Raw genomic sequence first — 24,617 nt, 5'->3', positions numbered from 1 at the left:
TGAACCCGGAAACGGAAGCCGAACGTTTTTGGAGCGGGCCTGGAAGGTGCTAGAACAGCTGGACCTCGTTATAACGCTACGCGGCCGTAAGCGCAAGCACACTACTGCGTGTCGAGGTGGATGCGAACAGAGGGTACAAGAGAAAGTGGTCGCTTGCCGCCTTGACCACATTCGGTTCTAAATCCTCGGTGATCTGATCGTTCATGCTTTGGAGGATAAATTGTGTAAATACAGTTTCATCGCCTCATATGCCGGTGCTGAACGTTTTATTTAAAGGTAACCGGGAAATTCGTAGACGGGACTTTCCTTTTTTTTTCGGACATCGTTTCCTCTCCTTCCCACCAGCAAACCTGTAGACATGAAAGCCAGACTACGATCTATGAGGGATGTCGAACTTAATAGCAGGGTATATATAAAGAAGTAGGATAGGTAGCATATACTATGACTTCTATCATGAAACCCCCACCGCTTCGCTTAGCTAGAGAACAAGAAACGTTATAATGCCAGTCAGAAGGCTGTCTTTGCGAAGGAATTGGCTTTGACCGAAGCAGTATCGCGAAAGTAACGCGTTACAAGAGCGAGAGACTCGCACAGGAACGACCCACACTCTGCACGGGCTGACCGCGTTTGGAGTTTGTTGGTTAATTCTGCGGTCCTCGTGAAGCACGCACGTATTGCGCGCGAGAACGGCGGGCCGCCGCGAGCTGTGAATGAAACGCGGGCACCGGTGAATTAGCGGCGCAACGTGCCCTTCGTTCTCCTCGTCCTGGCCTGTGTCGCGCTTTCGCGGCTGTCCCCGGGGCGGACGTGCGCCCTCACCAACGCGAAACGCTGAACCACGACCTCTTTCCTCCATGCAAGAGATCGCCTTGTTCAGCCCCAGCCTTCCGAGAGGGGAGCCCTTTATCTGCATTCATCATTCCTGCAGCCTATTCCTGCGCATTTTTATCCCCTCTGATTTCTTATAGTTTGCTCTCGTTGGCTTAGGCATTCTTCAACAGCGCCTCCTCCTCTTCCGTCGAGATTTCCCTTGACGACTGAGAACCCCACGTTTTTATTTTGGGCACAGCCGGCGGCGCCGACACTGTGTGGGAGACACGGCTGGAACTCGAGGAAGTGGCGCAAGAGGGAAAGGGTGAAAACCCTGTTCCCTCTCTCTCGCCCACCGGGGCCTGAATGAAGCTCGGGCTGTGGCCTCTTTGCCTTTCGCACGAGCGGAGAAGGTGGCGAAGAACTGCTGCTCTTGGTTGTCGTGTCGGGAGATGAACACCTTTGGACGCGAAGTTATCTCGCAGCCCTCTTGCTGATTTGATTTCTCTCCCTCCGCTCTATCTCTCTATTTCTTGCTCATATCTTTGTTCCTAGCTGGCGGATAGCCTACTCATGTCCCTCATGCGGATTATATACTGCAGCGTTATGCTAGTGTTCGGCACAGAACACCCTGGCGCATCCTTTCGTCGCCTGCCCCGCTTCTCTTCCATCTTCTGCAACGCCCAGTTACAGCCTTTCATGGCTGACTCCAGTCTTGGATTTGTTTGTACACTTACGTAGCCTAAGCACACTCGCCCTCTCTTTGCTTTTCCTCTGTGTACAACATTACTGTTACTTTGAAACATCTGATCATCGCGTATACAACGGCCGCGTTTATATGAAATCTGACAGCTCCCATAGAGAGCGATAAAAACAGACGCACCAGTCATATCTTCGCTCGCCTAAAGAGGGAAAATGGTCGGACCAATAATAATAATAATAAAGACGGCGGTGCCGGCAGTGTCGTCATTTTTCATCTCTGCGCCGTTAGCGCTGAGCTCCAGCAGCGCTCGACAACCTTCATATCCCCTTCGTCACCCCGGCCCGTTTGTGGGATTACAGTGCGGCGCCCGTGTTCGTGCCTCCTATAACCGCGGCGGGACTTTTCTGCCGTCTGTGTGCTCGCTCTATTTCTTTTCGGCCCCCGTCTCCCCAACTCGCGCCCGTCCCTCACTCTCACGCTCTCTTCCATATCGCGCCGAGTGGCTGCGTTCTTTTTCTTTGCGCCTCGGCTCTTGCTTCTCTGCACGGCTTTGTTTCGCACTCTCACCTTGCGCTCTCCCATGCACTTTTCTTCTTAACTACCCCCTCCCTCATTTTCCCCCTTACCCACTGCGTTTTGCTGGTGGGGCATCTCTTCTTTCCGAGTCCTCTCTCTCTCTTTATTTTTAACCTTTTGGGCGGCGAAGAGAGCGCGAGCCGCCCCCTCCAAGCCGGGGTTCCGGGCCCCGGTCCTCTTCTTCTCGGGTGCCGCACGCGGTGCTGTGCGCTAGTTTCGTGCTGCTCGGAGTCGCCCGGTTTTTCCCGGCGGTGCGTGCACTCACACACACACGCGGATGCTCAAGTTCGTCGTGAGCGGGAGGCAGGGCTCGCCGACGTCTAGGGTGAGCCGTGCGATTACTCCTCTGTTTAACATTAATTTCTGGGTTTAATTTTACTTAATTTGGCTAGACGGCGGTTTTTGTTCGCGCCCGTTTTGTCGCGGCATGCGTCGCTTGACCGATCTGGACGCGCTGATGACACCTTTTTTTCTTTCGTCTTGCGCTAGCGAGAGGTACAACATTTCACTTCCTTGAACATTGTGCAGATATCTAGGTGCGTGTGCAAATGATGCCATCGGTGAACGGATAACAGGCCAAGGGAAGGGGGCGGTGAGAGAAACGGGTTGCGCTGACAGATACTCGTGACACAGTGGTCATGTGCGTCGTGTTGTCGCACTTTTCCGCACATATGTATGAATTTAATGGTGTATATGTAGTCATGCCTTACCTGACGTGTTCTGGAGCGCTTTTCTCGACGATGTAATATATTTAAGGCCCATGCAATGCTCACTTATTCCTTGCATCACTCCATCCACCCAGCCTCACTTGCCTATTTATTGCACAGATATCATCTTCGGAGAAAGCTGTGTGGCTCGGGCACCCTTTAATTATGAGTGTGCATGAAACGCAGAAACGCTCTCCCTACAGGCATGCGGCCAACTTATGTCTGCAATATTTATTGAAGTTAAAAGGAAAGATTTAAACAAAAACACATATGTTGGGAGTAGCTTTCTTATTTAGACTGTCGTACTGTACAAAAGTAAGGGAAAATGCAGACATTTCAAAACATTTAAGACATTTACTTTTTTAATTACCCCGTAAAGTGAAATAGAAACTGTCTGAACGCTTGAATAGACAATATTTACGATATATCGAAAATGCACCCTTTTGGTGTGAGCTTGAAAAATGTCATGTTCGCAGAGTAGTAATCTGTGCTGTATTCATTTTCGGTGCGCAGAGTCTGCGCGCCGAATGGAAGTCAGCGCTGTACGTTGGCTAAAGTAGTTAATGCGCTCCACCGACGCTCCTGAATGGCTTCTGTGGTGAGAAATTGCTTAAGAAACACCACTTTATTGCAGCGTATTCTGTTAGACGCTGAATGTTGACGAAATTATAGCTCAACAGGAAGCGTTACTGATACCCACTGACTAACAGCCGAGTGACGTTTCTAGCCGGTGCGTATACTTTAGGTTAGGGCTCTCAAAACTACACAGGACACGTGTGCTGCTCAATTTCGAAGTAGAAAGGTGGTTTTCTCTGCACGACGACCTCCAAGCGGCCGCGCACGGGAGAGGAAGATCGCGTCACATATGAAACTGTACCGCGCGAGTCATTTGCCGCGGGCTCCATTCGTCACGCGTGCGAGACGTCAGCGGCCGTCACCGTCAGCCACGCCGACGACGGGATCGCTCACACGCACATACTGGGTCATTCTTCCTTGCGGCTCGGCTGCGCCGCCGAGCCCTCGCGCGGACTGCTGCGTCCTCCCCTGTCTTCTGTGCGGTGTCCTTCGCCTCTTTATTATTTCGGTATATCCGAGGGGGACTCCCTGTTTATTCGTTCATCGCTTCCGCTTCCTCCTCGGCGCCCCGTGATGTGCGCTGTCACTGGTTCCCCTTTCCCTGGGCGCCCTCGCCGCGATGGCGGCACACGGCGGCGGCGGTGTCTTGTGTCACTGTGTGTCGGACGACGACGCGGAGCTGCTCTGAATTCCGTGAGCGTACTACGAGGCCGCGGTAAGGAGGGGGAGACCTTGCCTCTCGTCGTTTCTGCCGTTTTCTCCTTCTCTCTTTTCATTTCGACTCTCTTGCTTTCTTCATCGCATCTTCGACCGGCTTGAAAACGCGTCACGTAGCCGCTGCTGTAGGGGTAACGTGGGTTTCTGCGGCCTTTAATCGGCGGGAAGCCACGATGAGGGCGTGGGTCCTGTTCGACCCACCACTGGTTGCTGCAGCGCTTTCGTCGATACGTGTTCGCTGACTCGTGACAGCACCACGCGCGCTGTGTAGCTCGTGAGCGCTGCTGCTATGCGGATGAATCAAGGGCCTGTAAAAGCAAGAAATGCGTGAGTTGGAAAACACGTGCAACAGCCGGGATGAAATTATGCACCTCTTTTAGAGAAGCGTTCAGCGAGGCTTCTCCGAACGTGGTATGCGCATCGCTGCACACTTTTCATCGCGAGCTAGCGCTATGCTGATCATGCGGCTATGCCACTGGTGTTCTTTTGCCTGTAGTATATATGTAAGTTCAGCACGGCCAGGCACAACCGGTCGTTACCCTGTTGTTTCTTTATACTCACTGACCCCTCTTGTAAATGTTCTGCCACAGTTGCGTGGCGAAAGACGAGAGGTCTCGCGTTACTAGGCCACGCACCCGTATCGGACCATCAACAAGGCATCCGCTGAGGGCTGACGGCATCGTCAGTTGAGAGACGCCCACGGTTGCCGAGTGCATAACCGCTTGAGTCAGCCTATTACGCCGTTTTCGGAGTCCTTGAGCGCCACGCCGTATGCACAACGCTCGTGAGCCGCTATTTTAGGTGGCACCGACTGTGCCTGTTGGTCTTGGCAAATGTGGTATTGGGGCTTCGCCGCAGCGGTTTCTTGTTTAAGCGGCCCCCTTGTTTTTCTTCGGCTCGAACTCGCTGATCAGCCGTGGCGAAGCTACTAGGGCGCCTGTTGTGGTTAAGGCTTGGACGCGAGGAACAGGGCCTCGGCTTTGGGTCGGTGGGTGTCAAAACCTTCTCTTTGAGCTTCAAAGACTCGTGGGGGGCCGTAGGTGTCACCGGGAACCATCCACAAAAACGTGCCTTGTGCTGTTCTGCGAATCGTGCAAAATACTCCTACACTTGATTGTAGAGAAACCTTAGAATATTCGACTTAGCCGCGGGGTGACCACCACTGATCGGTGTCTGCATTCTATTCATCATCAATTTCGTTTGTTCAAATAAGCAGTTTCTAAAGAGTCAGTTGAACCTATCAAAACCTTTCTGCGATGGGACGCGCTGAGTATCGCTAGTTCTCTCTCTCTCTCTATTTCTTGAAAATTGGGGGTGCAAATCTAAGGAATACACAAGCGGGACTTGTAATCAATCGAGATTCCTTCACGCAATTAGGGCGCTGGCCAGATTGTCGTATTTTTTCTCCTGTTTTCCACCTATGCCAATAGTAAACGATATCAATTGATGTCCTAGATAGTGGAAATTTTAGCTTGCTGGTTCGTGACCATTGGGTTGTATAGCGCGGAGGCAACGACCACGAAAACGAAGGACAAGACGACATACTGAACGCTGTGAGTGTCGTCTTGTCGATCTTTTCGGGGTCGTTCCCTCTGCGATATATACAACCCGTCGATCATCTTCTAAAAGCATTTCGCTCGAGGAGTCCTTCGTTTTTCGATCGTGGCATGCGAACTTACATTCTATAGTTAGTGTCCTTGGAACATTGAAATCTTTATTACGAGGCGTTGACATGTTTATGGTGCGGCCACGAGTAATGCTCCCCAATTGGCTTCGGTGATTGCGTCAGCTGGGCGGCTTAAGGGGGAGGCCGCAGCTTTAACTTGCGTCATTGGCCAGGATATATAAACAAACAGAGTGTGGAGCAGAACATCTTTCCAGTAGCGGCAGAGTCCCGATGCGCGCTGCTGCTCTTCGAACTGTGCTGGCAGCGCGCCCGCGCCGTTAGATATCATCGGTTACCCGGCTCCGATAACCACCGGGCTCACGCTGCGCCCGCAGTTCGTCGTCGGTCCCCCACGACCGGTCGCCCACTGCTGATCCGGAATAGGGTGCGCCACATTTTTTTCGCGAGAGTTGGTGCTTGTCTTGCTTCGAAGGACTGGGAGGTGCAGTTGTTCCAGAGTACCAACAAATTACGCCGAAAAAAAAAAAGAACAGAGAGAGAGAGAGGGAGAGAGAGAAAACCCGCACCGTCAGTAAGACTGCGCGAACGTCCCATAACTAAAGGAAGGCTACTTGGACAACCGCTGACGGGGCGATTGCACGCAAAAGGTTGACGTGCTTTTGCCAGATTTCGTAGTTCGGTGCAACTGTCAATGGCTCGCTGTAATCATCGGTATCGCAAATCGGCGCACGCACCTTCTGAGCTTTCCTGGTTGGCCTGTGCTTGAACTCAGCTATGTATTTGGACTAGATGCTGAGCTCTGTCGATGATTAACTGAGTCATTACTATAACAAAATGAAATTGCAGTAGCGCAGAAAATTATGTGAAAGAGCATAGTAAGCACCATTATTTGTACAGTTGTGACAAGTTACCGAAATGCGCATTATTCAGCCGATGCAGTCAACCGTTTCGCTTTTGGATACACAGGAATTTAGTGGCCGAACTGTATGTTACGTCATCCTGCCTGCCGTAAAACATTTGAACGGACACTCAAAAGAAACAGTAAGTCGTTTTATACGGATAGATTGGTCTCCTAAAATGTTCCATTCGTTTATTTGAAGGGAAAAGACAGATAATTAGTGGAGTAAATTAACATGTGGCGTCTCTCGTCCCGAGAGAGATTTAAAATAAGAGATGAATGGCAGAGATATTAAGCAGAGTAACTTTCCTGATGGCTGCTGTGCACTGAGGGAAACAATATAAAGAGAGGTGGGTGAGGGGGAAAGAAGAGAGGATATGGCGCGTATATGTCCGCACAGACGCGAAGAAGGCAATTGAGAACGACTACAGTTTTTCATTCACTCCCGATGCTAAAATAATAATAATAATAATAATAATAATAATAATAATAATAATAATTTTTTAAAAATAGTAAACGCTCGCGCTCATGTCGTCCGGGGCCGAGGTCCAAGAATTTTGTTTTCCGTAAGAGGACGGCTGTCAAGCTGCGTAATCGTCCCCAGCCTGCGCAGCGCGGGTCGTATAGGACGCCGCTGGCGGGAGACCCCGGATTTATTTTCGACCATCTGGTGATCCTGTCGCGCCAGAGTTTTTGCATTTTGCGCTCATCGGAATCGAACCCGTGACCCTGTGCATAGCAGCACAACGGGCTGAGCTACTGCGGCGTGTATAGTGGAGAAAATGGAGGCGACGCTCTTTCAATCTTGACGTGTGCGTTCAAAATGCGGTGACTATGACGTCTGTTTGACGTCAGGAATTTCACGGCATTTTCACGTGTGTGCAAGAAGAGCAAGTGGTTGCATGAGTCCTTGTTTATACTTTCGTATATAAGGTAGCTTTTTCTCGTTCTTCCTAAGCAGGTAACAAACGCCGAACAGACACTGCCATAAACGGTGACATCATGGGGAGCCGGTACAGGAATATAACTTTAGGCTGCGCCCACTTCGGTGCTTATTCGTTTTCATCTTTCCTGGTATGTCACGCACCTGCCGTCTCTGAGGGTAGGCTATTGAAACTTCTAAAAATATAGTTTTCTTAATACTGAATAGATTGTACAGAATAGACACGAAAGAACTTCGCTCTCTCATGTGGAGTTTGTGCCTACCTGCTCGTCATAGGGTTCTCCTTTGACTATCCTTAAGGACAGTGTGCTGCTATGCTTATGATTTGACAAGGCTGTTGACTCAGCTCTTTGAGAGGAGCTCTCGGTGACATCCTCTGGATCGGCTGCTGACTCCCACGCTGTCCCTCCTCTCTCCATTACTCCCACGCCCACCTCTTTCCACAGAGGCAGCCTGATTTGAAATAATGAACGCGGTATTAATTTAATTATGTGCCGTTTCATTCAACAAACTTAGGCGCCAAAAAATGTGCGGGCGAAGCGATTCAACTGATGCTGTATTCGCAGCAGCATGTATAGGGTTACCAGAAAAAAAATACAGATTAATCGTGCGCTCCGTAACCAGAACAAACCAAGCTCACTCCGCCCGGTGAGAATGCCCGAGGGCATCTACGGCGCGCGCAACTATAAAAGAATTGCTGCCGCCTCACATGTGTGCTCGAGGAAACCGCCGCATATCGATCCATCTCCCAGCCTGTCAATATAATTGTATTGCGTGGAAGCTCGCTAGAGGAAGCTAACGTTTCAATCGTGCGTGTGATGTTTTAATCCAGCGATCGCGCTGGTCCTCATTCAAGCGACTGCAGAATGTGACCGCGGTAAGCGAGCATTAGCTGCGCTTAACTATAATGCGACTCGAGGGCAGCACGTGACCGGTGGCGTGAAGTAGCTAGCCGTAGTGTTCCAAATCAATAAACAACAATGAGAGCGTTTCTCTACGCGACGTCCGCGGTATACGCGCGAGAGTGGTCGAGTGTGCGTGCGATCTGGCCGGCTACTTGTTTACGCCCGTCGCCTGCTATGCGAAGGCGCCCGCAAAATAGGCCGTCGCATCTATCACGCCCTGACGCGAAGGGCTTCTCCCGAGACGAGCCCGCATGTCCTGTGGGCCGAGGGACTCGCGCTGCCGGCGACAAAGCGTGCGCGCTGCCCGGCCGGCTGCGGGCGCTATATATAACATCCTTGACTCCACTCCGTCCGGGGCCGCGATAATGTGTCGCTGTTGTGGCCGCAGCTGGCATATCTCACGCGGCGCGGATTCTGTTTTCCCAACGCATTCCAGCGAACAGTGGGCTAAGCAAAATGAATGACGCGGCACGAGGTTGCGCGCAATCTTCGATTCCACGCAGTGCGGGACACAGATGTGTATACTCGTTCGGCGTGCGTCGCTCGTGTCGGCTCTTATTCCTCTGGCTATACCGTATTCCCGGTTGCCAGGACGGTGGGTTTAAGAAGACAGCTAACAAGTATTGAGTTAAGCTAGATTTGGTTGAAATACTCCCCTAGAATGGGCAGAAAGGGCGGTTTTTGTGGCCAGCCAGTTAAGCTGCGAAAACCAGAGGTGCGCTTGAATCTCCCGCGCTGGCTCCTCGTGACGTCACCAAATTCGCACAGCGTGTTTGCTCCAGAAAACTAAATAGTTTATTGATAAACAAGCGCGACATTGCATTCGTATATAATAATACTACTACTACTACTAATAATAATAATAATAATAATAATAATAATAATAATAATAATAATAATAATAATTCTAGGTCTTCACCAACCACTGCTACATAAAATAGGACACGCTGAATCAGCATCGTGTGCTTTTGGGGAACCAGATGAGGAAGTATGCTGTTAACTTGTCCGCTTAATTCCTAGCGAAGACGACAATTGTATGTTGAGAGTTGAACAACTGGGAGTACTATACGCTTTCTTTAGGGACTTTTTGTTTGGACCGTGGCCTTCTCCAGGCATTGCGAAGAGGGGATTATGTGCTGTGAATTTTTTTTATCGTTCAACGCTCATTCAGAGTACTGATAATGTATGTGCGTTCGAACTTTATTTTTTTAATTCCTTTTTTTACTTTATTCGTTTTTGACTTTGTAGTGAGTGTGCATAAGTTCGAACTAAATTGAGTCGTTGCTTTCCACTCTCGGGCTTAAGTGTGACGCCACATTACCCACCATTTTATTATTTTTGAATTTTTATGTTAAACTATACTTTTCATTACGCACTTTTCATCGCTCGATCATCACAGCGCCGTAGCCTATATACAGTGGAATAAATTGAGTAACAGGACGCACGTGCTTCCAACCGATCCCTCAGCTAAATCTGTTTGTCCAAAATTAAATCGAAGCCTTTTTGTTGTACTCGTACTGAACTGGTGTAAGAAAGACGCTGCAACTATTTTCGTGTGCGCCACGTTTTTTTTTTTTTTTAAGTCATGCCGGATGTTTATGCATAGCGGAGAGGCGTCACCCACGGGCTTCGTTTGTGCATGCGAATCATCGGCCCGACTGAGCGCTGATAATGACACAGTTCGGGCGTCGAGCTTCCGATTTCCTTCCGCTGATGAATTTTCTTCCTAACAAGACTGAGCTGCAGTTTCCTCGGGGGACGGAATCAAATTTCGTGCTTATGCAGTGATATGTTGTAGCACGTTGGAACCCTACATAACCTGCGACCAATAGCTGCTGTCCTGACAGGCACATTGGACAAGGTGGACCATTCAATGCCGATTGGCGAGCTCCGACTTGCAAGTGCGCGTGATGACGCGGCTTGGGGTATGCTTATGGCAACCTGTAGCTAGAGAACCTCTGACACCTCTGACGCGCTCCGCATAGAAATACTGTTGTTGCACCCTTTTTCACGAGAGAAAGAAAAAAAAAAAACCTTGATGTACATAACGTGCCACTCTTTAGCATGCAGTTGTCTTCAGCTGAAAGAGCCCGCTAGCGGAAACTTATAGTCATAAATTTATGTTTGCCAGCTCTGTCATTTCGATGATCGGTGATCGTTAAAAGGAGGTCAAAAGACAAAGGGCTCAAAAGTGCCAATCATATGATGAGAAGATAGTTAATGTTTTGCGGGGTATATTAATAAACACCGCGGTGGCCGAGGAACTGCTGCCATGACGGAGGGAAGGGAAGAGGGGAAGAGGGAGGGGGAGGGAAGTGAGCTCGCACAGATTGCCTGCGACGCAGCTGCAGGGCGCCTCGTGAATGCCGTGAATTACGTTGTGTGCCTCTACTATTTCGACAAACATTTATTGCTTTGACTCCGCTTTGCGTGCCAGCCGGTTTCTATGTGCGCCAAGCACGGCCGCTGAAACCTAAATCAAATGGCGGCCGATGCGTGCTCATAAGAAGTAATTAATGAAGGCGCGAGAAGGAATTTACGATCGCATGCGTGACTTCTCACGGTCCATTAACCCGAAGGGCATTCCCGAAAGCGTGCAGCACTTGTCATGATTGGATAGCAGCGGACGCTTTCTTTTTTCTTTATGTACTTCTGGTTACGAACGGTCTCTATATCGGTCCCTGCATGCCTTCCCCGAGGGAACGCCTCCGACCGTTGCGCCGACGAATAATGGACTTGTTAGCTGGGATGCCGTTATTGCCGACTATTTGAACTGCGCGTTCTGCGAAGCGCGTTCAGCCGCGGTAGTAGTAATCTTCCCACCAACCCTCGAGCGGCAACTGCATGCTCCGCTATAGCCGGTGAAACGCCCCTGTGTCGTCTCTATTAAGCGGTTAAGGATACCGTCGGAAGGGCACCGAAGCTCAATGCGGCAGCTCAAAGCAAGTCTCGGAATGAATATTGCCTCATGCTGGAAGTCTCGTATACGTATGCTGGAAGAGACACATTAGCTGTAGCCGGAGTTTCCACGGCCGTGTACGGAATTAGGCGTGTCGTCGCCGCTTGCCTTCCACTGCCTGATGAACAGTTGCTGCAGTATAGGCCGAGTGCACGTCGTTCGCTGCGTTTAATCACCATCGCGGCGACAGAAATGGGGAACGTGTTTTCGTAACAGTCTCGAACGAATTCCCGTCGCAGCCTCGGGCGTCGATGTCGTACACTCTGCCCTCGAGCCGTTGGCGCTGGTGCTTCTATAGCACAGCGCTTATCGCCTCTCGCAATTATGCCCCTCTGTGCTTGCGAACACAGTGTCTTGTGAATCGATCACCCCAAGGTGTGGTAATTGATTCTGCGTGAACAAGCAGCTCGCTCAAGGAACGCACATCACATCTGTTGGTGCGCGACGACGAGCTGGTAATTCAGGCGGCCCACACCACGGGCGAAGTTGATCACGTAACTGGGAGTAAATTGCAGACTGCTCTCAATTTTTCGAAGCATTTAAGAATACTGCTCAAAACATGTGCTTGGCACGTGGAGGTGTAAAAGTTTGGCGGCGCTGTACTCGGTATTATATGCGACCTACACGCGTCTGCAAAAGTAAGAAAAAAAATCCGTCTCCGTTTCGCTTTTTCTAGCGGGGATGGTATACACAACTTTCATCGTTTGGCATTTATAGCGCAGCCCTGATTCCAATGAACATCCTAAATGGCCATCAATGTCTCTAAATTTGCTTGTATGAACAAAAATCAAGTTAAAAGTGATGGTGTTCTTTTATTACTATTTTTCCTCTTGCTTGTCAAACACTATTATGGAAAGTAACTGTGATTCTCAGAGAGCTTCGATTTTAAGCATTTTCTCCTATAGCTCAAACATTTGGGATTTGTGAAAAACTGTTTAACTTCGCGTTAACCTCTAAACATCACGTAACTAACGCCTGTTCGCAGGTCTTGAAAACGAATGGGAAAGGTGGGTTATGATATTTCGCTGATAAGCTTGAGATAATTAAGGAGTGAAAGGAACTAGTTTGCAAGTGTTGTCTGGCCATCTGGAACTGAAAATAAAATAGAACAAAAGAGTGTTAATATGAAGGCGCGGTCCAGCTAGCATGATCATCTTACGAGTGAGACATGCAGAAGCTATGTGACTTACACTCAATAAAACCGTTCTTTTGAAAACCCGCGCAGGAAACAGTACGTGATGTCACCTGAGTTCCATGGTCGAGGCTCGCACTGTAATTCTTGTTACTCTTTTTTCGTCAGGCTTCCTAAACATGTTGTGTAATTCCAACGTTTGCCAGTTTCGTTCTACGTTCACATTCTGTGCACCTAGCAAGCTATGACTTAATACGTGTCAGCCAAAGTGTGTGGCCTCAAAAGGAAGCATTGGCTTTATTTCCTGCCCATTTCAAGCACTTGTGAGATGCAGGAATGCTCTAATTAGGGAACAGCTCCATCAATTTCAATGATTTATTTATGCTCTTTAGAATGTCTAGTTCTGATCACCAATGATTATAGGAGAGCCTTGATTTAGGCATTCAGTATATTTATAGAAACTTAACAATGAATAAACGAGATTTCAAAAACATTGCAAGTTGTCAGTACCGTAACTGCGTTACAAAGGCAACTATCGCAGTAAAGAAAATTGCTACAGATAGATAGCTTAAAACGAAAAAAAAAGAACAGCATGTTGGATTACAGCTTTAATGTATTTTTGTCTCGGCCAATGACTTTACACAAATTCTGCAGGCAAGAAATGCCGGTTTGTTATATCATAATCAGCGACGCATCAAATTCGTCCCCTTGAAATGGTCTGCCAACGGGTAAGTCTCACTGGACTGTGAATGTGTTATGGAGGTATTTGGTAAACAATACGTTCTTTCGGTATCAGAATCATCAATATTGAATATTGAAATTGTAAATTTGTAACTTACTCAAGATTTCTAACGTATTTCAGCACCGATATTCTGCAACAATTAGTCACTGTAGTACTTTCTTGTTTTCGTTTCAATGCAGCATGTTCAATTGAAATTAGTTCAGCGGTTTCTTAAAGTGAACATTTGTGCATTTCTCATATTCATGAAACGTGTTAGTGGTTGATTTCACATAGACGTTTCGATCGCGAGTAACTTTCGTCACTGGCCGACTGCTTTACCTAATAATAGCTTTGAAATCGTCACTAAATCCACAGTAAATTGCTAGTAAGTTTTGACAAAGGCAAGCCCTGACCTGCAAGCAGTAAAGTCATTTATTACCCATAGCTATGCTTACAAGAAATAATTGTTCGTTTGTTTTGTCGTCTTTCACTGCGCGCAGTAATTAGCTCTACACATACTTTTGGGGTGGCTGTTGACAGAAGACTCCCCTGGAACCATCGTGTGAATTAGGTGAAAAACGTCTGAGGGAATTTGCCATATGTTTAAGTTCCTAGCAGGAAAGACCAGGGGAGTGTGAACACACTCTATGCTACAACTGTACAGGGCTCTCTTTATAGGATTCCGGCTGTATCCTACCGGTCATCTCCATCACCGGCAGAACTAACCCGAATACATTCCAAGGCATCCAAGCCAAAGCCGTCAGGATGTGCCTCGGTCTACCGCGGAGCGCATCAGCGACAAAAGTTGTTGCAGTCGCTCAAGATTACACTGTCTGAACGCACATCACCATTGAAACAATGCGTGTGCACATAAGAAACTTCGCCCGGACCTCTACCCACTACCTCGCAAGTCGCCTACTAGAAAGGCCTCACGCGGCATTCAGTGCAACTGTCTTGACGAACCGCGCCTCTGTTATGTCAGTGTACGTACCTGCGGCAAACCCTTCGATTCCTCCATGGTGGGTGCGCCGTGCCCAAGTAAACCTCACTATCCCAGGACTTCGGAAAAACTGGGACTCACCGTCATCCGCACTCAAGGAATTCAGTTTACTCCTCTTGTACGAGAAATACAGCCACTACACGCGCGTCAATACTGGTGGCTCAACTACATTAACCAGCTCCGGTGGCACTGAATTTATGCCTACAAGCGCTATAACTAAACAGTTCAAGACTTTCCATACCACTACGTATGCTGCTGCAGAGCTCGCGGTTTTCCGCGGTGCAGTTCATGTGATCAATACGAATAGCATCAAACTGCATTCAAGGGCAGTCTTACAATGTATACAGTCGTTTTTCCGATGTGGAACTCACGATCAACTGACGTGCGAAATCGCGGAACTTATCCATCACGTGAGAGAAAAAGGCCATGATATCTATTTTCAGTGGATACCAGGTCATTGCTGTATCATAGAAACTGATGACGCAGATAAGGCAGCTCGCACATCAAACCAAGAAGACCGCTGTGTCCCGATTCCTCTCTCAAGGACAGACGCTGCCACAACTTCGCATTTTAGCACGCACGCTCTCCTTAGCAGAGCGGAATACCGTACATAAAAGGCGCACCAGACTGCACAGCCTAAACCCTTCACTGCAGCTCAGACCCCATAGGCCGGACTGCACCGACGCGAAGCGTCTCTTCTGTGTCGGTTGTGGTTGGGAGTTGTCCTAAAGCTCATTCAGCACTAATTGTAATGGCTGACAGCCCTGCATATGATGTATGCAGCTTCGAGGATAACGTTGACCACCTATTGTGCCACTGTCCTCAATTAGGAGCACAAAGCCCATCTATGTCGAACGCATTCAGGAAACTAGATAATCGTGCTCTGAGTGAACAGGCAATACTAGAACACCGTCCCCACCGATAATCGGCTCAAAAGGCAGTGCAAGCACTTTTGGGCTTTCTGAGAACGTCTGGCTTGTGCGAGCGCCTTTGACTCCGCAGTGCTGTCCTTCTACTTCTCTCTTTCTTTCTTATTTCCCTTCTCCCTTTTCCCAGCGTAAGGTAGCCAACCGGACTCTTGACTGGTTAACATCCCTGCCTTCTTCTTTCTTTTTTTTTCTCTCTCTCTCTCTCTCTCTTGAACAAACTGATACAATTGTCACGCTTAGACGCAGTTGTACTTTGCGTGCTGACACAAGACATCGCGTTCTGCATGAGGCACGCGAAGTTTTCAAAACAACCGACTGCACCTCGTGGACTTTTCGCTCGGCCTTTGCATCCCACCAGGACCCGCCTACGCAATGCTATTCTGCTTTGTCGACTATGGCTAGGAATAGCTTTTACAAAACATTTTGCCTTCCGTATTGGAGTGGCTGACAACGCTGCCTGTGATGGCTGTGGTCTCCAGGAGGCACTTGAGCACGTTTCGTGCGACTGTACTCGATACGGTGTATTCAGAGACAATCGCTCGTGACTGCACTAGCCCATATCGACGACAGACTATTGTCAGAACAAATGAATTCAGAATACCGACGTCACAAGCCGTCGCAGTAGAGGGCTACGAATGCATTGTTGCAATTCTTGCGGGCAACAACCTTGCACGAGCGGCTCTATCACTGACAAGTGTTAAGGGTTATCTTGCGCTGTGAACTCAGCAGTGATTGTGTGCACGCGCTCCGTTTCTGTCTCCAAGCGCGTGATTTATTCTGATGGGATTTGAGATGTTGGCAACTGTTGTGTCGCCAGCTTCTCCGCAAACAATAGATTGTGTATGAGCAAAGGTAGATATTTAACGGTCCGGCAATTAAGCACATTTCGTAAACATGTTTAAACAACAACAGTCAATATATAAAAGAAAACTGTACACTAATCAATCTATCACTCACACAAAGTGTTGCCACATAACAATAACACACATCGACATACAAAAGTGTTAATACATAGTGTAACTTTCGGTAAGGAAGGTTCTTAGAGCGCTCCGAGCTGATCGCTGTAATGATGCGTTATTCCATGGCCCAAGCAACCTTTCTACGCTGAAAGGACGATAATCGAGGGTCGTCAACGTCTCCTTCAAAGCCACATCTTTTCTCTCAAACTTTGAACGCGTTCTACGTCCTCCCATGAATGGCCGCACATGCAACGAGGCGTATCTCAACGACGTATACGGTACAAAAAGCTATATACCTGTATACTCCACTTCTAATCTGATGCGATCGATGAATATATATATATATATATATATATATATCTTCGTACGAAATTTCTGGCCCCAGAACGGTCCAGGTTCGTGAAACGAATGTGACGCAGTTCTTTTTGTTTCTCTATTTTATTTTCTCCAGCGCTTCAAATTGCAGTGAGTTAAGCCACTGTATAGGCACAATCACGATCGCTACCACGTACGGAGGCTTCTTACGCTGTTAGTGCCGCATCATTGGGGCTGTGGGGCATATTACTCGCAACCTTGAGCAAGACGATATATATATATATATATATAGATAGATAGATAGATAGATAGATAGATAGATAGATAGATAGATACATACATACATACATACATACATACATACATACATACATACATACATACATACATACATACATGTTTTTTTCTGGGAGACTGAAAGTTCCCCCTCGCGTTGTATTCGTGGTCGCGTTATTTAGGTAAAAGTACGAAAACGCTCGCAGAACGACTCACAGCCACACATGAGCATGATGCACAGTCAAGTATATTCTGAGCTAATCACAGTGTCTTGTAAGGCAAGTGTCTCGCAGAACAGTTGAGAACGCCTTCGTAGCGTGGGACGCATGGGCGGCGCAGTTCCGTGGTCCATGTGTACGTCTCGCAGCTCAAGGCGTGTTCGTCTAGAATTTGTGCTGATGTCAACAGATTTAAAGACGTCGCAATAGAAAATAACCCCACACTTCTGCGCTCACACTGATGAACAAAGAGTTCAGATGAGCTTCGCACGAGGTCGCTGCCCGCGCAATCCAAATAAACAGCCTCGAAGATTTGCACTAGGAGGTTGGAAAGGAGGAGGTGGGGCGTCACTTTGCGTCGAATGTCATTAATCTAAACTGCAACGAGAGGCGGATGTGTCGGAAGAAAAATATCGTCTGAGTTGACAGGACCTCCTGGCTAGAACAATTCTAGCGATGATGTTAAAGAAGCTCGACACTTCGTCTTTATGTTACCTTCCTTCTCTCCAGATACTCAAGGAAGACGCTACGCGAAGAAGCTGAAAATTAAGAGGATGGTGCTGCCAATTAAGTCAACAAGCGGGGTTCTCCCTGGGGCCATGACGTTTCGCCTCCGGCGCTCAGACATTCAAGGCCGTTTTCATTTTGGTGTCGAGAGCCCTCCACCGCGAGTGTGCGGCGCGTTCTCGGTAGTGTGGAGCGAGTGCGTTGCCCTCCGCAGTTTAGTAGTTCTTCTAATCTGTCTCAGAAGATTAAGCAACTCATTCTAGAGCTCACTGCGTTCAAATATACACTTAACTTATTTGTTCTTGCGAATATCTCATCGTGTTGCTTCCAAACTATTTTCATCTCGCATGCCGGCCTTACCAGCCTTACCTGTGTAATGCAGCAAGGCTGACATTTCAGCGAGTTGGTGCGGTTCTATTATATAAAGTGAAGGCCACGTTTCGCGCTACTTTCGCTTTACTATGTAAACCGTTTAGTTGTTGTTCCACAGCATTGCTCTTCGTGGATGTAAGGCTTCCTGCTGAATACGGTGCGGCGTTCAAGTGTGGGCACTCACCGACAGCTCATGAAATCGTTCGAGTATAGCCACACCAGCATGTGCAGATCATTCCACAGAAACGAGCAAAAATAACCGTAAATGTCTTATTTTTTTTTTCGTCAAATTTTATTTCTATATGCGGTACCTCAAAGGGAGGCCTCCGAGAGGATTTTGCGTGAGGGGTAGGTGGGAGCTGTCGTGGATGAGCTGTTCGACAACATGTTTCAAATGAACACGGCTCGAATGAAGGATTGTTAGGCTTTTTTATGCTTTGACTGTATGCTTATGCTCGGTATATGTGAAGAAGCAAAAACATCGCAAGGCAGCCTTTCCCTTCCGTTATGGCACGCAATTATAATTGTGCAGCTGCTAGTTTGTTGCCGTTGATCTTTAGTGCGACAGTGTACGACAGTGCGACAGTTCAATCGCACGCGCTTCTGCAGCTAAAGATTTTAGGATAGCGGGTTTGTGGTTTCTGTGACAAACAAACAACGAACGAACGAACAAGAAACTCCATTACTTACTTCTGTTTTTTTTTAATTAAGAAACACCACAGAGGGGCGTGTTAAGCTCTTTCGTGATAACACCGACACTACTTTAGTATATAGCTGCGAAGCATGCGACAAAGAATACTGAACTCGTGATACGGATTAATGATACTGTATATATGGTTAATATGTAAATAACACATGTCCTTTCTTTCTGATAAGCCGACAGCTGGTTGATTTAACACAATTGGTCTTTCATTACAAGCAAATATATTCTTAAGTGGCTGCAGCAACATTTAAGGCGTATTTTACGTGTAGAATGACGTGAAAAGTTATGCGTACAAGACATAAGTGTGTCACGTATCTTACTCATACGTTTTAGCGCTTTGTAGGCATAAGTATTAGTCATCGCCGTTGCTTTGCGTGGTATTATGCGGCCGACAGAGCAGCGTCCTGCCTGCATACTTAACGTGGATTCCAGTATCCGGGAGTAGCATTCATGCTAACTGCCTGCATAAGCAATAACTCTGCGCGGGGTAGGTGTCATAAGTTCAGACATTTGTCATTTCAAAAGCTTTTGGCATCCTCTGGCATGTATCAAGACGCAACTAGAAAAACGTACGAAAGAAACCACCTTGAATACTAATCAAAGGAGCGGAAATTATCGGAAGCCGATTCTTCTCCAGTGCTTTAATCATATGCATCGTTCGTATACATTCATTTTTGTTGGCAGTCTGCCGCCGAATATGTAATCTTCGCGGATCTCCTTCTTTGTCCGTTGCGTACGCGCGATGTATTTGCATTCAACAAGCTTCCCAGAAGGTGTCAGACGGCGCAGTGGTACTAATTGAGGTAGCTATTTGGAGTCTACGATGATAGAGAATTCGAGAGACGAATGAAAGATAAGAGTCACGTAAACAGCGCTACCGTCTTCGCATCCGTAGGAGCTCTTCCATTTTCTACTTCATGCCAAGCAGTTGGAGGGACTTCATGTTAAACCGATTCATTTCTGTTTGGTTAATTTCGTCTTTCTTATTGGCTCGGGCACCGCCGTTTTCACCGAGGTCGACTTCTCGGCGCGTCGGGTGATAAGAAAAGTGCGTGAAATGTAATGGGCTGTTTCAAAATGAGATAACTGGGGCGTTACAACGTAAAAAATATTCCAACCTGTTTCTATTCAATTTCTGCAATCAGCCCTCCACAATTGGTCAACAATATTTCAAGCTACCCCCGCTTTACCTGTCTGTCCCGCAACGCCACGAAAACCACAAAACCTTCCCATCTGATATTATGTGTACACACTGACTATGCATCATTAGACCGAATAAAAGTAATTATTTCCGATTCCACGCATTTTCTCCATCAACCCACTATTTGGTCAAAAGCTTTCGGGACGCGCGCACTTCGCCTTTCTGTCGCGCAACGTCACAAAAGTTCGATAACTCACTGCGTCAAATCGACGTGTACGCATTAAACATACACTAACATGCCGAAATAAAACTGTTTTTTTTTTTTCGCTATAGCCAGAGACTAGCCCGTCTCGAGCGAAATAGATGTCTGCCCACCGACCGCTCTTGCTGGCACTGGCTACTCGGACCTGTTGGGGAGAACGAATTTATTTGCGTATAATAAAAATTTTACCTGGCAATGTAACGTCTTCGAGGCCTTTCGGCACTTATACGACATCGCTCTGCCAACACTTCTTCGCTGGAGACCCGTTTTAGTGGCATTTTTAACCTTCCGTTTCACACCGCAGCGATTTTCGGCCAGCCACCGCAGGCCAAGCAAGCGGAAGCGGGCACGCCGGCACCACCTTGTTCGTCCGGTTATCTACTTTCATTGCGCTAGCTCGGCCCTAACGAAATCTACTCCTGCAGGCCTCTTGTGAGCCAATTACATAAGTAAAACCTGTCAAGGTAGGCAATGTTATTCGTTTTGAAAGCAAACAAAAGTGACCTCATGTATACGAGGAGAGCGTGTGATTGGGCGGTACAAACAACGCTGCGGGTCACCGCCCAGTGCTTGCGTCGGCGGTTGCGTAAATTTGATGTCAGGAGATTTGAATAAAAAGAATAGGGCTTTACGACCACAAAGGGGGCGCACGTACCTTGTAGCTGTAAAAGCTGTGTGTACAAAATTTATCCGTATTGAAACTGCATAAGTGAAGGCAAATTTGGTTCATTTGTCATAAGGAAAGCTTTGAGTGAGAATATTGTCTTTTCCCAAATTGGGCGAGTCTTCTCCCCATCCCTCCATAGGCATTGAGGCCATTCCTGTAGTTAAAGGGTTTTAATTCACTACCACCACTTTCATTGCAGAGATAAAATCTAAGAACTGCCTTGGTCTCGCGGTGATTTGTAGGCTTTTAGAGGGCTCACACTGCAATGTAGTTACGTTAGAACAATCACTCAACGTACTATGCAAGTGTGCGCTCGACGTAGTGCATTACTGATACGCCCAGTCTAGAATGTGCGGCTCATTGAACGGCCAGAAAACGTTTATATATTTTGCTTCCGGCCCTGAACTATCCTGTTGATGAAGGAAACCGCGTCGCGCACTGTCGTTTCTCTCACTTGGCGTGCGGACACGCAATGCCTTTCTTTACCGCTACAGCACCGGCACGCAATGTTTTCCTGCAGACGCATCCGCTGGCACGTATACTTGCGATCCGCAGCTTCGCGCAGCTTCGTGACTCAGCGGGCGCAAGTACATTAACGTATTCTTCTATACTTGCGAGAACAGAACGAGATTGAAAGGAGGCGTGCTTACCTTATAAGGGCCCTGCCGAGAGTGTTTTTCGTCATTATCTAGTGTGCCGCTGACTATAACGGCCCCCCTTTGAAGCCTTTTTATTCATTTCAGCGGACGTCAAAAACAGTCTGATAATCGAAAGTAAGAAGATTATTACGTGGCATTTATGAAATCATTTGAAATTATAAGTTCTGTACGTGTGTTGCAGTAGCAGAATGGAAAATCAGCCCTTGTGTTATGTTCACTTACTGCGACTTCAAGATGTCCATCACAAAATATATGCGTCAACTTATCTCGGCGTTCAAGGTCCCGTCAAAAAATGTTGGCAGGAAGAATACGAGGAACACCAATGTATATACCACACATTTCTGGGGAAACATGTCTGGAAACTGGTGCCTGTAGCAACGTTCATGGTTAATGAAGGCTACTTGAACACCGGCTGATTTCGATTCCCGTGTTGCGAAAATGTAGCATGCAATAAATAATTGCGATGACAATTAGCCCGCGTTAGTAGCCAAGGAACGACTAGAACTTACCGACCAATTCCTGAACTTCACTACTGCTAATGATGCTTTGGAAATGAAAAAGACCGCTTCATTATAGTACTGCACTGTCTTGAAAAATCAGCATGTGTTGTTTCTCTATTTCTGCTTTTCTTTTTCCAGTAAAATAAGAACATTCTTTTTTTTAATTTGCTGAATCATTTTCACAATGCTTCAGGTAAACTCTAGGCTGCGGCGCAGTCTGGAACAAATACACTGCAAACACGATGCCAATTCATTTTGGTGTGGCCATTATATCTGCACTAAAGAAGTGCGGCATCTGAAGATGCTTATGTGGTTCTATCGCACGCGCAGCCAACGTGTAAACCGTCCGTTCTGGAACGTTCTTGATTGATCATGCACTTTGGGCTTTCAGAATGACCGGTGACCGCCCTCTTTGCTCCCGTTTCCCGCGACTTGAGACGCCACTGCGCGCTGTAGAAGCGCCGCAATGTATAGATGTTTAGATCATAAAGTCATTTATTTATTTATTCATGTATTTATCTGCGTGTGCGCGTGCGCTCATAATAGGCAAGCGAGAGTGTCATGTAGCGCTGCCATGTACACAAAGCCGACGGAAGAGGGGCGGGGGGATAGACGGGGTACCTGTAGTATAACTTCTCTGTACGTTCTCAAGAACTTTGGAACCATCTACAGTAACTGTAACCTGCATCGCCCTCCTGTACCAGTCCTGCAACCGGTATGCGCATTCGAACAGCCCGCCTGCCGTAGCCTTCAAGATCGCTCCGGTGCGCCAGTGTAATCTCGGAGGCCTCGCCCTTCCGAGTGATGTTCCAGCAAACGCCGACAGATGGCGCCGCGTCCCTGCGTAGCGGCTGCTTGTTGGTGCCGAGTTGCGGCGGGATGAGGAGGGTATCATGAGGGTATCGCGCTTTCTTTTCCCGCCTCCACTCTCGCCCTTCCGGTTGCAGCCTCTGCAAGTCCATTGGGGGTGCGCCAGCGTGCGCCTCTTCAAGACAGAAGTAGCCGGGAGGAGCGGTTCTCTTATGGCGTTCCTTCTTGAAAGTGGTCTTGCGATCGGTGTTCCGGAAGCGGCTGGTTGGTTTTTGGAAGCGCCTGTTCATAAGTAAACAGAGGTGTGTCTTTGGGGGTCTTCGGACGTCGATGTCATACTTGTTTCACGATCAGTAAAATACATTTTCGTCATATTTATCTGTAGTAAGGGAGCACGAATCTCCCATCGAACTAGTTTGGTAATACTGAGGCATGAACATCGTCGCGTTGTAATAATCATGACATAACAGTCATGGGAGGATGAAAATACTTTCTTTTTCTTGTTCTTCCTGGCCTCTGGAAGGAAGTTATTTATTTCGCAAGTGTAGTGGTGGATGACCTCCTGGATATGTCGGACACTCCGCCGAAAGTAAGGAACAAAGTCTACAAAAAGAAATCGATTAAGAAAAATGACAGAAACAATTTTCAACTTGGAAGAAGTATGATGAAGGAGGCTTGAGAAAGGGTAGGCGGACACTTTGCGCGCGAAAATGGAGCAAGAACATATGTTGCACACGGCTCGTACGAAACACGCGTTTCGGACATGAAAATCGTGCAAAGAATTCAGTGCCATTCCACTCTGTGAAGGTGGATGACCAGCGAAGCTCTGTAGGTGGGCCCCTTAATGGTGAACTGTCTCTATTGCCGTGCGTGAAACGCCGTACGCCCATAAAAGGAAGGCGAAGCGCGACTAGTCGCACCTCCACGATGCTGAGCCTCGGAAGATGATGAGGCACCGGGGGGTATGCATACCCATGTATTGTTGCAAAACGCGGCACGACACCTTTCACTAACGAATCTCGGCATATACAACAGACACGCACCTAAGTGCACTCCGAGGGCACACACTGCTTTACCGTAGTCAAGGCGATCATGCGTTGGTCGACGTCCCGCAGTGCAGTAATACTTGTGAGGTCACTCGAAAATCACAAGCGGTCCCACGCAGCACAGGCCACGCAAAATTGGTTCCCCACAAGATCCCTCTGTAACCTGGCCGTTGCTCCGGTAAAACGTTCCAAGTTTGCGGGAGTGGCCGGTTGACATTTCTTTCCGCCTCGCGGTTTTGGCTGGCAGCACGTTTGACCGCCACCACGGACGAGCGGAAGGAAAGGAGATACGCAAGCGCTTGGAACGCCGACAAAGAGAGGGGTGGTGCGAACGTAGACATGGCCGACGCAAGTCAAATTGTAGTATCTGTTCTTATCATATTAATATCTACGCGGGTTATATTTGGACCTAACATATTAAACTTATTTTTGCAAGTTGGCGGAGTGCTTAAAGCCTGCTTCGCCGCCGCCGCGGGTCGGCCCGGCATATAGCACCATCTTCGGCATTGGCCCACGTATGAAGGTTTGAAGGTGTTATTGAAAAATATTTGGATACTGGAAAGTATATGGTAAATATTAGCACATAGAGTATGGGGAGAAATTATCGATCTACGCGGCTCGATAGACGCATGAAATTTTTTCCAGAAGCTAGCTATATACAGCTTCGCTGTAAAAGAAACCAGGCGATTGTACATACTAGATGCACTTATACGGAGTCGTACATGTCGAAAGCGAGTGTACAAACAGAGAAAATGTATATGAAATAAACTCGATTAAATTTTCACGTTTTTTTAGGTGCAGCAATAAATGAGACTTGCTTAATATTTCATATCTTATTAAATATTTGCAATTTGTATAGTTAAAGTGAGAAAAATACTGGTCCCGCCAGTCCACGGGCTTTCCAACTTTTGCGTCAGAGCCAAAACGCATATGTCTATTAAATGTACAGAGCTCAGATATGTTAAGGGGAACTCGCGAG

General features: G+C 47.6%; 1 protein-coding gene and 1 pseudogene across 6 annotated transcripts in view; both read left to right on the top strand.

The window, feature by feature from the left end:
* by (focal adhesion protein tensin) overlaps positions 1–24,617 on the top strand; it is a 330,425-nt gene that overhangs the window by 169,391 nt on the left and 136,417 nt on the right. The window contains exon 1 of one of the 6 annotated variants that reach the window (XM_072286359.1): positions 2,352–2,414. The exons of the other annotated variants lie outside the window; for them this stretch is intronic. Within the exon in view, the coding sequence (XP_072142460.1) occupies positions 2,367–2,414 (48 nt within the window). The 5' untranslated portion in view covers positions 2,352–2,366. Of the gene's footprint in view, positions 1–2,351; positions 2,415–24,617 lie in introns of those variants that run through there. 6 annotated transcript variants of the gene reach the window in all.
* Positions 23,978–24,158, top strand: LOC126542883 (U2 spliceosomal RNA; annotated as a pseudogene).

This window comes from Dermacentor andersoni, chromosome 2 (genome assembly GCF_023375885.2).
Source record: "Dermacentor andersoni chromosome 2, qqDerAnde1_hic_scaffold, whole genome shotgun sequence".
NCBI classification, from domain to species: domain Eukaryota; kingdom Metazoa; phylum Arthropoda; class Arachnida; order Ixodida; family Ixodidae; genus Dermacentor; species Dermacentor andersoni.
The sequence above is the reverse complement of the archived record's forward strand: the minus strand, read 5'-3'. Positions and strand labels throughout refer to the sequence as shown.